This window comes from Cynocephalus volans, chromosome 4, assembly GCF_027409185.1.
Source record: "Cynocephalus volans isolate mCynVol1 chromosome 4, mCynVol1.pri, whole genome shotgun sequence".
Taxonomy (NCBI): Eukaryota; Metazoa; Chordata; class Mammalia; order Dermoptera; family Cynocephalidae; genus Cynocephalus; species Cynocephalus volans.
Window position 1 is genome coordinate 74,315,267 of NC_084463.1, and position 15,476 is coordinate 74,330,742.

The 15,476-nt window shown below is 37.3% G+C and overlaps 1 protein-coding gene across 1 annotated transcript in view; it reads right to left on the reverse strand.

Moving 5' to 3' along the window:
- CNTN5 (contactin 5) overlaps positions 1–15,476 on the reverse strand; it is a 473,778-nt gene that overhangs the window by 261,254 nt on the left and 197,048 nt on the right. The window contains exon 8 of the mRNA XM_063094835.1: positions 4,862–5,043. Coding sequence (XP_062950905.1) covers positions 4,862–5,043 — 182 coding nt within the window. The remainder of the gene's footprint in view (positions 1–4,861; positions 5,044–15,476) is intronic.

Sequence of the window (15,476 nt, forward strand, 5' to 3'; positions counted from 1 at the left end):
CTGTGAATATTGACTATTTGGATAAAAAGGGTCAGCCCCTCCGTCTTCCAACAGATACAGCTTGAGTTACAACACTCCCAACAATAATCCATTTTACTGAGAGAAGATTGTAAAATGTAAACTGTGGATACAGTGGAACATTCATGAATCATGCTATCCATACCTATTGCCAGTCATGTGGATATGTTGGCCAAGATCCTGTCTACATTTGCCTTGGATTGAGTGTCCCCTTTGAGGTTGGGAAATCCTATTATGTTAATTAAAAGGTGGGGACTTGAAGAGGTGATTAGGTTCTGAAGAATATGCCTTAATGAATAGATTAATATTGATGGTCATGTGTGCAGTTTTGAGGGCTTTAAAAGGAGAGCACATGAAAGTCTGTCTCTCTGCTCCACCATTTTCTTCCATGTGTGACCCCTACGTTACTGTAGTCACCACCAAGGAAGACCCTCACCAGATGTGTTCCCTGGACTTTGGACTTCCCAGCCTCTGAACTGTAAGCAGTAAATTTCATTTTCCTACAAATTATCCAGTTCCAAGTATTTTTGATATAACCAACAGAAACAGATTAATACAGAAAATTGGTACCAGAGAACTGGGGTGTTGCATATAACAAATACTTGAAAATGTGGACATGGCTTTGGAACTGGGTGTTAAGAGGCTGGAAGAATTTAAAGGAGAAGGCTAGAAAAAGCCTAGCTGCTCATGGGAATTTAAAAGACAAGAAACAAAGCAAAAGCTTGGAACTTCTTAGATACTGCTTAAATGGTGGAGAGCAGAATGCTGATAGAAATATTGACAGTAAAGGTCATATTGAAGAGTTCTCAGATGTAAATGAGAAGGGACTTATTGGAAACTGGGGCAAAGTTCACTCTTGCTATGAAATGGCAAGGAATTTGGCAGCATTCTCTTTATGACCCAAAGTATTATGGATTGTAGAACTTGAAGGTGCTAACCTAGGATATATGATGGAAGAAATTTCTAAGCAGCAAATTATTCAGGAGCTTCATGGCTACTTGCAACAGCCTATGTTGAGTTATGGCAGAAAAGGCATGACATAAAGCCAGAATGTATAATTAAAAGGGAAGCAGAGCATAAATATTTGGAAAATTTGCAGCCTGGCCATGTGGTAGAGAAGCAGGGAGCATTTCCAGGAGAAAAATGCAATTGTGCTAAGAAGATTAGTACAAAAGAAAGGGATTATCAAGAGAAGAGGAAAAAGGCCCTGAAGGTATTGCAGAGGCCTCTGGGGCCAACTCATTATAGGTTCAGAGGCCTAGGGAGGCAGAATGGCCTCAGGGAACAGGCCCGAGGCACCTTCCATGGGCTTGCTGCCCGGGACTACCCCAGCTGCTTTGGTTGCTCCACTGTAGCTAAATAGGCTCAGGTGAGGCTGGATCTGCAGCTTTGGAGTCCTTGGCCACACCCATATGGTGTTAGGCCTGCAGGCTCGCAGAATGGCAGTGTGAAGGCTTGTGAAATCAGGCTCCACTCTGATTTCAAAGGATGTATGGAAAAGTGTGTAAGCCTCAGAAGAGATCTATTGCAGGGGCTGATTCACAGCATGCAGCCTTTGCTAGAGCAGTGCCAAGAGGAAGTGTGGGGTTGGAGTTGCAGCAGAAAAATCCCACAAAGGCCATGAATAGCGGAGCCAAGGGAACTGGACTGCCACGGAAAACCCTCAATTGTGGAGCTACCAGCATGCAATGCCAGCCTGCGAGAGCTGAAGCATGGCCTCAGACCAGGAAAGCCATAGAAGTGGAGCTGCCCCATGACTTGGGGACTCAACACCTACACCAGTGTGCAGGGGATGTCGAACATGGAGTCAAGGCACATGACTTGCGAGATTTGAGATTTAATGCCTTCCCTGCTGGGTTTCAGACTTGTTTAGCACCGGTTACTCCTTTCTTTTGACCTGTTTCTCCCTTTTTGAATGGGAATATGTACCCTATGTTTGTCCCACCATTGCATCTTGGAAGTGGATAACTTGTTTTGACTTCACAGATGGTATTTTAAACTTTGTACTTTTGAGTTGAAACAAGTTAAAACTTTGAGAATGTAATGAATGTATTTAGATGTGCAAAGCACAGCAAAAAACTTACAGCACATGAGTTTGGGGAGGTACTGAGTGTCTCCGCAAAGCTTGACCCCTACTGTGACAATGTGAAGAGAGTGGGAAATCCTTCTATGGTAATTGAAAGGTGGGGCCTTGAAGAGATGATTAGATTCTGGTGACCATGCCCTAATGAATGGATTTGTAATGGCGGTCATATGCAAGTTTCTGAGTGCTTTTCGTATGCAAGTTTCTGAGTGCTTTAAAAGGAGAGGACAGGATAGTCTCTCTCTCTATACTCCACCATTTTCAGCCATGTGAGACTGCTGCATTGCTGTAAAGCTACCACCAAATAAGACCCTCATCAGATACGCTCCCTGGACTTTGGACCCCAGCCTCTGAAACTGTAAGCAATACATTCTATTTTTTTTTTTACAAATTACCAAGTTCCAAGTATTTTTGGTATAAGCAACAGAAACAGACTAATACAACATTCAAACACAACAGTTTTAAAAGTGCAAAAGTCAGGTGAATATGTATGTGAGATACTTCTGGAAGTGAAATAGGACACTGTTCATAACGACCTCCGATCAACTGACAAAAATTGAGATTATCTAGGGCAAATCAAAGTGTATGGCCACTTGATGAAGCCTGGTAGGAAGCCACTCTAACCATGGACTATAGTGAGAGGTCACATGCTTTCAATATACCTTCCTGAACTGCCAGAAATATATGTCACTTAGCTATTTGGCCCAGTTTCTCTTTCTAGGAAACAATCTAGATTACTTTTCTATTCACAATGATGCATGCTTTGGGCAGGTTTGTCTTTACCTGGCCAGCCTGAAGTGTACATCTAGTTGTGCACGATAAGGAGAACCCATAGATTGTTAGTAGCAAACCCTCTCACTGGAATGTATACCAGTAATATGGAGTGAGAGTAATTTATTTCTGCTTTTCTGACAACAATCATTACTGACTATGAATTGAGTAGCTGGAGTGAGAAGGGTGAATAAGTAGAGTGTTACCATGTAGGAGCCTTAGTCCTCAGACTGTACAATCTAATTGTATTTAGGTGTGGGCTATTCTTCACAACAGAGATACTTGGGACTTTCTCCCCATAGCCATTAGAGTAATAGGCATTCATTCTGCATTTTTTGTGGTTTTGAGTAGTAATGTTCTAGCTGAACACTTGTCCTTCAGTATCAAATTTTTAACTGTAAATAGGTACCAGTAGTATTTTGCACTGTTGTTGTGAGGATAAAATGACATCATGTATTTCTGTGTTAATCATAGTTCCATCGGGGTACAGGAGCAATGATTTTTTTTTCCCCTATGGCTATAGAGTTGTCTTAATGATTTGTTTTAAGGAATTATGACCCCGTTATAAACTTTGTGCATTTCATCCAAGTACAACATGCGTGGCCTAAAAAATAACCAAACCAGTGCTGGTATTTCAATCTCACAAACTTTTAAATGACTATTTCTTCCAGGATGCGTTCCTCTGTTTAGCCTTTAAGGCACTGATCCTTTCTAAAGCTTTTGCTGAGTTATATGAGTAGAATGTGGTAGATTCTGCACTCCCATAATCTTTTGCAATGCCTAGTTCAGCACATAGCATGCTCTGCTCCAATGTGGGGTTCACTTTCCATCTAACCAAATGGACCATGAGTTCCTTCAAAGCATGTAAAGCAGTAAAAGGCACTTAATAAACATTAATTGAATCAATGAATAAATGAAAATGTGTAATGCATAGTCAATTTGGTTGCTGAATTTCTAAAGGAGTTGTTAAAAATAAGGAAAGACAGGTTGAATTCAGATATCAATATTTCAAAATATTGTTTAAGAATCTCTGTAAAGAGCATTAAGCTTTTTAGGAGAACTGATCTTGAGATACAGTGACAGTGATCATTTCTTGGAAGAATCAGCCAGCATGCAATTTGGATATTTGCATATTCAAAGTATCTGCAATTTGCTCATATCAATGATCTATCTTATTGTATTCCTCTTTTTCAGTGTCCTCATCTGGGAAATGAGAACACTATCACTTACCCATTATGTATATCGTGAAAACAAATATGAAAAGTGGAAACAATTTTTGATCCTTAGAAATAAAAATGAAATCATGAAAGCTTCTGAACCAGATTTTCCCAATTCTTACACACAACCTAGTTTACTCTTTGACAGTTTTGGACAATATAAACACTTGCAGGTTGTAGTATAAGTACTTGCAGTACTTATCATACAGATGTATTAATTTAGGCCAGAGGTTAGCAAACTTTTTTGTAAAGGGTACATTAGTAAATATTTCAGTCTTCGTAGGTCACATGGTCTCTGTCTTTACTTAACTCTGCCATAGTCAGGCAAAAGCTGACATAAGTGATATATAAACAAATGGGCATGACTGTGTTCCAATAAAACTTTATTTACAAAAAGTGGCAGCTGGGCAGGATTTGGTACGTGGGCAATAGATTGTTACACCTGTTTCAGGCCAAGAGCAAGAATAGTTAATAAAGTTTATAAGATTTGTAACTTAGAGGCTAGTGTTGGTGCCAGGAAAATACCTCAGTTTTAAGAACATAAATTCTGTCTGCTGTACAAAGAGACTGATAATTCCACATTCATTTTTAATTCAAAGCATTTCCGACTGTAGGGTGATTTTACCTGATACTTTACCATGTCAAAAAATGTATGATTATAAATTATTACTTAGTTTTATGTACCTAACAAACAATATTCACTTCAAATTAATTTGCATTTTTTAGTTTGACTCTTGGGACTAGAGCATCATGCTTTGCTGAAAACACTTACTGTATACTTGTAATTGTCCACGAAAGGAATTTTTTCCACGTGAATTTTCAGCTCTGCACTCATATATGCCTGCATCATCCAGCTGCACATTCGGTATTTCCAGTACTGCCTGAGATTTCCGCAGACGTGCCTTACTGGGAATATAACCATTAACCTTCATCCATGTGATTGTTGGAACGGGGCTACAACAGGGAGTAAAAATACCGTTAATACACTTTCCACTATTAGGAACATAGATCCTGTTATCTGGTAATTTAAGTACTTAATAGGCTGAGTGCAATAAAATGTAATCACAATTAAGAACCATTCACTGGTTGATATATTTCACTTTCCATGTGGATTGTCTGGTAAGTAGTTAGATTACAAGAGGATGGTTTCTTTTTCTTTTAGATTTCAGGGAAAGGAATTCACAGCCAATAGTTTACACATTTTAATGTATTATCGTTGATTATTTTAAAAATGTAATATTTTTTAAATGACTAAAGTAATTTGGTTAAATTACTAATATATGCATATTGTAATAAGTCAAACAAAAGGGTCATGGAGTAAATGAATTAAGTACTTTTTATGCTCCAACCCCTACAAATCTCTTCTTTCTGCTGCAGCTCACACAATTTCAATGTAATCTCCCGCCTTGTCTCTATGATGTGTATATCCACACATATGACGAGCTTTTTTTAATGTAAATCTTGTGTACTTGCTATTTGGTTATTGAAAGATCATATTCAATAAATATTGGCCTTATTATGGTTAATAGCTGCATATCACTTAATTGTATACATGTACCAGAATTCAATCAACTGCTTCTTATAGTCAGATATGCAGGGTAGTCCCAGTTTTGTTTTCTCTCTGTCTCTCTCTCTTTTTTTGTCACTAGTAAACAATGCTTCTATAAACAACCTTGCGCATATATCATGTACTATTGCTTTTATTTTCTGCAGCAGACATTCACAAAAGTAGGATTAATAGATCAAAGGGCATGCATATGTTTTATTTTAATAAGTACTGCCAGACTGTTTTTCAATAATATAGCAGCAGTTCCTACACCTATCAGTAATGTATGGTACTGTTTCTCTGTATCCTTGCCAGCACTGTATGTGATCAATCTGTTTAATTTGTGTCCTTATTGATAGGTTAAAAAAAACAGTATTTTGTTGCCTATTTAATATTTCACTAAACTCTGAGAGGATTGAACATCTTTTCACCATTTTATTAACTATTTGCCTCTGCACTTCTGTGAATTACTTACTTATGTTACTTTATTTCATGTTTTTATTCACCTGTTTGCATAGCTTAACTTCTTAGAGTTCCTTGTGTATTAGAGCCATTAAAATTTTGTTTCTCAGAAATATTCTTCCACAGTCTGTGAAAAATATTTTTGGGGAGAAGAAAACATGTCTATTGTTTCCTTCATGACTTCTAATTTTTTTTCCTTAGAAAATTATCTCTAAACCCAGGTTTATGTCAATATTTTCTGCAGTATTTTTGGAAGCAATTTTTATTACTTTTAAACATTCAGCTCTTTAACTCATCTGGACTTTCATATTTTTGATGTAAGATAGGGAATGCAACTGATTATATCAGCATCATTAAATAAGTAAAACTCCTTTTCCCACAATATTTGAAATGTTGCCTTTATCATATAATTGGTTCTCACATGCTTGAATCTGTTTCAGGCTTCTCAGTTCCATTCCACTGATTTATTTATTGCTATCTATATTTAATGCACTTTATGCTCTGAACCCTGTGTACCTTTCCACTTTCATTTCTTACTGCTTCCTTCCATATCTCCTGACCCAGAAACAAACCTCTCTGTGTTTCCAATCTTATCTGTTAAAACCCTTCTAATCCTTTGAGATCATCCTAAATGCCTCCTCTTCAGCAAAGTCCTTATTTGTCTAGCCAGCTGGGATTTTTGTTTAAATAACAAAGTACTTTGTGTATCTTACGTACATCTCTTGTAGCATTCTACCATGGGCTATAAATGCTAAGTGTAGGATATTTTTCCATTATTTTTTTCTTAGAGGAGTGATAGCAATGTTTGTTATTGTAAACAACACTATGACAAACACCCTTGTGTATCTTTGAACATCTTTCCAATTTATTCCTTAGGAAAAAAACCATAAAACTGAGATTGCGGTGTTAAGTGTAGTTGGCAATTTCTGCTTGTTTTTCCTTAGGTACATATATTCCAATATAAGGTTGAACCTTGCATTTTGGAATAACTCTTACATCATAGACTATCATTTTTAAAATGTATAACAGAATTTATTTTTGATTTTTGTATTTAGTATTTTTGCATCTATATTTCAAGGTGAGATCATAGCTTATTAGGGTTGTTTGTGTGTGTGCTTATTTGTTAGTGAGTTTGTGATTGGTTGGTATACAGCTGGCTTTCACAGATGTGGTATCGTAGTGATGGATGATAGCTTGGTAAACGTGCCAGAATATTCCCATCTCTATGTTCTCTATCAACTTAAATAGTAGAGTAATTCTGTTTTTCTTAAAATACTGATAGGACTCAAAAAGTTACCTGCATCTGCCACAATCAGTGGAATTAGTTTTTTGACCAGGTTTTCTTTGTGTTGTGTTTAAATTTCTGCTTGCATCAACTTTGGTAATTCATGTTTCATTAAAAAATTATCTACTTCATACAGAATCTCAGTGTTTTAGAAGTAAGTTATATAAAAGTAATTGTTTAAAGTTTTCAAAAACATTTTCTTCCTCACGAGTAGTCGTACACTGTAATAGTTAAGTGTGGGTTCCACAGCCAGACTTCCTGGGTAGAAAGTAGCTCTGCAACAGTTATTTAACACCTTATTTCTTCAGTTCCCTCAATTGTAAAATATAGTGGACATACTTCTACCTATGACAAGAGTAATTGTGAACATTAAGTGATTTAAAGTGCCTGACACAGAGTAAGCGGGCAAAAATAAACAAACAAACAAATAAATAAATAAAAATGTTTACAATGATAAGATGATGATCTTCTTTATCATTTTAATGGTATAAGTATGTGTTTCCTGTTTTTCCCCTACATGGGTAATATTATATAATGCATAGGAGCATGAGCCTTTAGGGAGACTTGGGTTCAAGCACAATTTGAACACAAAGATGCTATGTGATCGTAAGAAAGTTGCCTAAGTTCTCTGAATTTGGTCTCCCCATCTGTAAAATGGGGATAATTATTTATTCCTCAGAGAATGCAAATATCTTCGTGGCAGTGTAATCTTTTTTTTTTTTTTTTGGTCAGCAGTATATCCACAGTGCCTCATAGAGTGTTTCGTATATCCTATTAAATGTTTATGAAATAAACAATTGAATGATTCTCATAATATTTTTTTGAGAATTAAGTTGTCATAAATTACTTGGCAAAATACATGGCAAATAGTGAGGACCTAATAAATATTACCTGTAATGATTTTTACATGATTAACTAGGTCAGAGATTTGTCTATTTTATTGGTCTTTAAAATAAGGATTTTGTTATTATTATTTTTGTGTTATAATACATGGGATTCTGTATTTTAATTTACTAATTCCTGCTTCTTGATCAGCACACTTATATTATACCCTAACATTTTTAGCTTCATGGTGAATATAATTATTATTTATGGTTAATAATAAAAGCATATAAAACTGTCTATTCCTCTGATATCAAATGTGGCCACATATAATATGTTTTAATATGTTGAGAGAGTGACTTGCACAGTTTCCACTTTTTGTAACTTGCTGAATTAATCTTTGTAACCAGATATAGGATCAATTTTCATGCAAGTTCCATGATTATTGGGAAAAAAGATTTTTTTTATGATAAAAGTTTAAAAATTGGCATTTAGATAGTTTTTGCAAATTGTGTTATTCAAATATTATTGTAATGTTTTTCATAATTTTAAAGCAATTTAACTTTCTGTCAGGTTAAATATCCAATGGTATGTTTGAACACTAAAATAAAATAAAATACCCATATCAATAGATGCAAAGCTAGTCTGCTGGGCGCAGGAACGAGGGTCCTAGGGCTTTGCCTGCTTATCCCTGCACAGAAAGCTACTGCTGTATATTCTTATTCACTTTTGTCCTAATTAATCTGTCAGACAAAGAGATGTGTTAGTTTCCCACTATTCTCATTACTCTCAGTATCTTCTTATATTTCAAAAACTTTTATTAAAGTTTGAATAAAAATGTATTTTGATTAATTTTCTCTCTGAAAATGAATATTCATGGAAGTTAATATTATTATTAGAGATTTATTTATCTTTACCAAACTAAAATGACTCTTTCTAATTTATTAGTATTTTTTACTTTAAATTTTATATTTCTCAAATACTCTATTAATCTCATGCTCCTTGCCTATTTATCCTCTAATTTTTACTTTTGTGTGTATATCACTTTGTTTTGATCTGAGTCTGTTACATGGAAAATGGTTAGATTTAATTTTTGACCAAGAAACTAGATTGCAAATCTTTATGTTTTAATGGCGAAATTTGACTTTTTAATTTTGTTGCACCAATTGATTCAATTGTTCTTATTTAGTCATCCTGGGATTATCAAATACAGAATAACATAATTTCATATTGAATGTTAATAGCAATGAACCTTGGAATAAATACAATTGTGGATTAAAAATGATCAAGGAAGAAACAACTATAAAAGAAATCATGCAGATTAAAAAATAAAATAGTAATTGAAAAATAAAAATATAAAGGTATAAATGTAAAACTCAATGACTAGGTTAAACATCAAATTAGACATGGCTGAAGAGAATATTTCTGAAAGTGGTGGAGAGATTAGAGCCTCTTATACAGAATGAGACACTGACAGGCAGGGATGTAGAAAATGTGGAAATATGGACATGAGTTAATAAACATATAATATAAAACTAGAGAGTATAACACAAGTCTGATCAAAGATAATAGAAATAGTGAGAGAGCAAAAGAGAGAAAGAATAGAGAGAAAGGAGACTTTGTAATATCTGAAGAAAAGCTGGCATAAAATTTTCCCAAAATCATGAAGGACATAAATAACAAAATATAGGAAATAATATACACAAAGCATGACTAAGATCACAGAACATCAATGATATATATTAATGGTAGCCAGAGACAGAAGACAGATTATCTATAAAATAAAAATTATTAGAATGTTCACTAACTTTCAACAGCAACAATGGAAGCAGAATGAGATTTTGGAATAATTATGCTTACTGCTTAGAGAGGGGAAAACAAAAACAAAAAAACTACAAACCTAGAATTTTTTATCTTGAAAATTTCCTTTAGGAGTGAAAATAAGACAAAGATATCAGATCCAAAAATCCTGAATAATTTATCACCAACAGATTGTCACTAACGGGTATATACTTCAGGAAGAAGAAAAATAACTCCAGAAAGGAATTTAAAAAAGAATATTTAATCAAAATTGATTATACAAATTTTTGGCATTCAACATTGAGATATGTTGATCAAATCAATATTACTAGCACATATATTGTTACAAATCATAATTTTTCTTTATGCCCCTTGTCCAATTTCTCTCCCTCCCCCTCTCCCTCCCCCTCCACCTTCTAATTACCCTAGATTTCTTCTCTCTTTCTGAAAGAACAATGGTTACTCTGTTGATTTGTTGCCTAGATGATCTGTCCAATGCTTAGAGGTATGATGAGGTCTCCCAATATTATCATAGAGCAGTTGCTTCTTCTGTCACTCTGAAATGGGCTTTGTGGAGAGAGACATCCTATTCTTTTCTTTACCTCTGCTGGTGATTCTCCTGTGTCAACATACTTCAGTGGCTAGAGGACCATATGCATGGTGGTTGTGGCATCTAGCCATTTTTGTGGCAGCCATGGTTATAGTGGTGGCTGTGGTGGGCCACACACATGGAGTTGGTTTTTGGCAGACTCCTTTGGGTTGGAAGTGTTCCTGGTTGTGGAAGGGGGGGACCAGTCCCCAGATCCATGGCCTGGGCCCCTAGGTGGGGCCCCAAGGCCCTGGTGGGTGTGGCTGGTTATGGGAGGGGGTCCAGTCCCCTTCTCCATGCCTCGGTTCCCTGGGTGGGCCCTGAGGCATTGGTGTGGTTTGCCTGGTTATGGGAGGGAGGTTCAGTCCCCAGCTCTATACCTCAGGTCACCAAGCAGGCCCTGAGGTGCTGGCAGTGTGCCTGGTTGTGGGTGGAGGATCTGGTCTACTTCTCCATGCCTTGGATCCCCAGGTGGGCCCAATGGTGCTGGTGTGGTATGCCAGGTTGTGAGAGGAAGGTCCAGTCCCTGGCTCCAAGCCTTGAGTCACCATGTGGGCCCCGAGGCACTGCTGTGGCGTGTCTAGTTGTGGGAGCGGGGTCAGGTCCCCAGATCCATGCCCTGGGCCCCTGGGCAGGGCTGCAAGGCACTGGTGGTGTGCCTGGTTGTGGGCAGAGGAGGGGGGTTCTGGTCCCCTTCTCCATGTCCTGGGTCCATGGGCTGGCCCAGAGGCGCTGGTGTGGTGTGCCTGGTTCTGGGAGAGGTTCCAGTCCCCTTCTTCATGTCCTGGGTCCCTGGGTGGACCCAAGGCACTGGTGGTATGCCCAGATATGGGAGTGGCATCTGGTTCCCAGCTCCAAGCATCATTTTCCCAGGCAGACCTGGAGGCACTGGTATGGTGTGCCTGGTTGTGGGAGTGGGGTCTGGTCCCTGGCTCCAGCCATTATGTCTCCTGGTGGGCCCCAAGGCATTGGTGATGTGCCTTGGCCAGAACTGATTTTTTGTCCTTTGCTCACTTCTAAAATGGGGGAACTTCCTTTGCGAACCAGTACTTGAGCTGTGTGGTTGAGCTAAATTGCTGCTTTGCTGCTGCTTCCCTAGGGAAGACTTTTGTGCAGCTCAGGGTTTAATGGTTGACCTTATTGTGTCAACCATTAAAGAGACCTGGGTTGTGTAGAAACTCTGATCTGGGCCTGAGTTTTTCATCAAACTGCATCCCATGCAATTCTGCATTCCCCACCAGTCTCCTCTGAGTTGTCCTGTGCCAGCTGGGGAGTGGATTGGGTGTCCTTACTGTGTCCCAGTGTTCTTCCAGTGGGCCTATGTCCCCCACTGCCCATGCTCCAAACACTTCCCATGGGATGGGCCCTGCACTTATCCCTTGTGATGACTCACCAGCCTCTGAATGGCTCCCCTTTTTCAGCTGTTCTTTCTCCTTGCTCCTGCATGGGTCCATGGGAACCCTATTCGTGGTCTTGCTGTTCTGGGGGGCACCAAGGCCCTTTTTTCCCCTGCCACTTCCAAGTAACTCCATCTGAAGGGCACAGCTGTGGCTTCTGCCAGCTCTTGCTCCATGCACTCAGCAGCTTGAGCCTTAAAGCAGCCATGGCCTGAAATGCTCCGAGCAGTTTTTTCTTTCTCTCATCGTGGTTTCTCCCTCTTCATGAACCCCATAGATCTCTCCTCCTCTTCCCCTGAGCTCCAGTGGCCCCGGCTTGGCTGATGTTACATTTTTATAGTTGTAAATTGGTTGATTAATGGGAAAGAGTGATGCTGCAGACCATCTATCCTGCCATCTTGACTGGAACTTTCCAGAAAGGAAGTTTAAGAAGCAAGAAGGAATGGTAGAAAAAATATGCACAGATCCCAAATAACCAAAGTGATCTTGAACAAAGAGAACAAAATTGAAGGCATCACACTACCTGACTTCAAAAAATACCATACAGTTATAATAATCAAAACAGTATGGCAATGGCATAAAAACAGATGCACAAATGAATGCAACAGAATAGAGAGCTCAGGAATAAATCCACACATTTAACAGTCAACTGATTTTTGACAAAGGTGCCAAGAACTTGTATTGGGAAAAGGATAGTCTCCTCAATAAATAGTGCTGAGAAAACTGGATATCCACATGCAGAAGATTAAAATTAGACCCCTATATCTCACTCAGAATGGAATAAAGACTAAACTTTAAGACTCCAAACTATGAAACTAGTGGAAGAAAACATAGGGGGCATACTTTATGAAACTGGACTGGGCAAGCACAGGCAACAAAAGCAAAAATAGATAAATGGAATTACACTGAACTAACAAGCTTCTTCACAGGAAAGGAAACAATCAACAGAGTGAGAAGGCAACCTACAGAATGGGAGAAACTATCTGTAAACTATGCATCTTATAAGAGGCTAATATCCAGAATATATAAGGAACTCAAACAACTCAACAGCAAAAACACAAATATGATTAAAAAATTAGCAAAAAATCTGAATAAACATTTCTCAAAAGAAAACAAATAAATGGTAACAAGCATATGAAAAAATGCTCAAGATCACTAACCATCACGGAAATGCAAATCAAAACTACAGTGAGATACCATCTCACCCCAGTTAGACTGGCTATTATTAAAAAAGACAAAAAATAACAAATGTTGGTGAAGATGTGGAGAAAGGGGAACTCTGCTAATTGTCGGTGGGAATGTAAATTAATACAGTTGTTATAGAAAACAGTATGGAGGTTCCTCAAGCAACTACAGATAGAACTGCCATATGCTCCAGCAATCCCACTACCAGGTAGATATTCAAGGGTAATAAAATCAGTATATTGAAGATATACTTGCACTCCCACGCTTATCACAGCATTATTTACAATAGCCAAGAGATGGAATCACCCCAAATTTCTGTCAATGAATAAAGGAATAAAGAAAATGTTGTGTGTGCATATATATTCATATATATATATATATAAATACACACACAATGGAATACTATTCAGCTATTAAAAAGAATGAAATCCTGCCACTTGTGACAACATGGATGAATGTGGAGGACACTATGTTAAGTGAAATAAGTCAGGCACAGAAAGACAAATACCACATAATCTCATTTATATATGAAATCTAAAAAAGCTGTTCTCATAGTAGTAGAGAGGATTATATGGTTACCAGAGACAGAGAATTGGAGGATGAGGAGGGGTTGGAGGAGGTTGATCAAATGGGTTCAACATTACAGCTAAATAGGAAGAATAAGTTCTGGTGCTCTAGAATGATTATAGCTAACAATATTGTATTGTATACTTTAGGATAGCTAGAAAAGAGAAGCTTGAATGTTCTCACCATAAAGAAATAATAAATGTTTAGCTGATGGATATGCTAACTATCCTGATTTGATCACTATACGATGTATGCATGTATTGAAATAATATGCTGTACCTCATAAACATGTACAAATTAAAAAGATAACGTTACAATAAAGATCACACCAAAAATATATACGATTACAATATAAAGAGTAATAACAAAAATAACAACAAAGCAACTACAATAATGTGGGTGTATAAAAAGGAATGGAATTAAAACACTATTTAGAAAGAGCAGCTGACTAAAAAGAAGTAGTGATTACACTTAGTGTCCTTAAGTTCTTTTACTTTGGAGGGGAGGATATTTAAGATGTTGAGAAACTTTAGACTTTAGAAACCCATAGTCTAATGGGATAATCATAAAATAATAGGAAAAGAGTACAATATTACAAGCAAATGGATTATGTCGAAAAGGCTGGGAAGTTGAACTCTTCCCAAAATCCTTTCTGTTCTATCCTGGACACAGATTTGCTTTTATTCCTCTGCAAATAGGCATAGCTGTGATGCTCATTTTTGGCAATGAAATGTAGTGAAATTATCTTTAAAAAATCTATGAATCTCTACTTTTTCACTGTTGGATAGGTGAGTATCAACACCCAGGGCAACTTTGGAACTCACGGGTTGAAGACAGTAGGACTGTAGTTCCTAAAGGACTATGTAGAGGAAAGGGTCAAACTACTACCTCACCAAAGCCAATCAATAAAACTTTTTTTTTGGATGTGAAGTGAATGCAATATAAATATTTACTTTGTTAAAATCCTGAGGTTTCAGGGTTTATTTGTTATACTTGCTAACATTATCTTATTTGCATAAAAATTGGTACATAGAAATGGAAGTGGGTAGCTGCCATAACAAGACATTAAATATTTGGATCTGAGAGAACAGTTGAAAGTGATGAAGGTCTTTTATTGGAGACTGAAGAGATAAAGTCCCATGTTATATGCAGTGGCAAAACATTTGGTAAAACTGTTGTTTTTGATAACTTGGAAAGGTAATCTAAAATGTTTACTGAGCCTAAGAAGGAGTTAGAGAATAGAATGTTAAAAACCTGTGTTGATTATTACTAGAAACATTCATCGAAGTATTGAAAAAAGGAGATAAGCTCAGGGAAGTACTGGTTGGATTGTCAAGAGAATCAATGAGAATAGAAAGAATGTGGGACCTTAGTCAGTATGGTAGATCAATTGTAAAAATGGCCCTGATTCTACATCACAGTCTATATCCATATCTTTTCCTGTGAGACTTTGCTGATCTCACCATTAGAAGATGGAATCTGTTAACCAAACTTATGAATCTGGCTTGCCTTATGGCTTGCTTTGGGCACTAGAATGTAGCTTTAATACATGTACTTCTACCCTCTTGGACCTTGCCTTTACGATGAAAACAATCAGGATAAGCAGGATATAGAACATTTCTTTCACACCACAAATGTTTTCTCATGTCCCTTCCTAATCGTCCCTACCCTTGTTTCAGGCAATCAATGATCTGATTTCCACAATTTAGGATTACTATTGCCTGTTTTAGACTT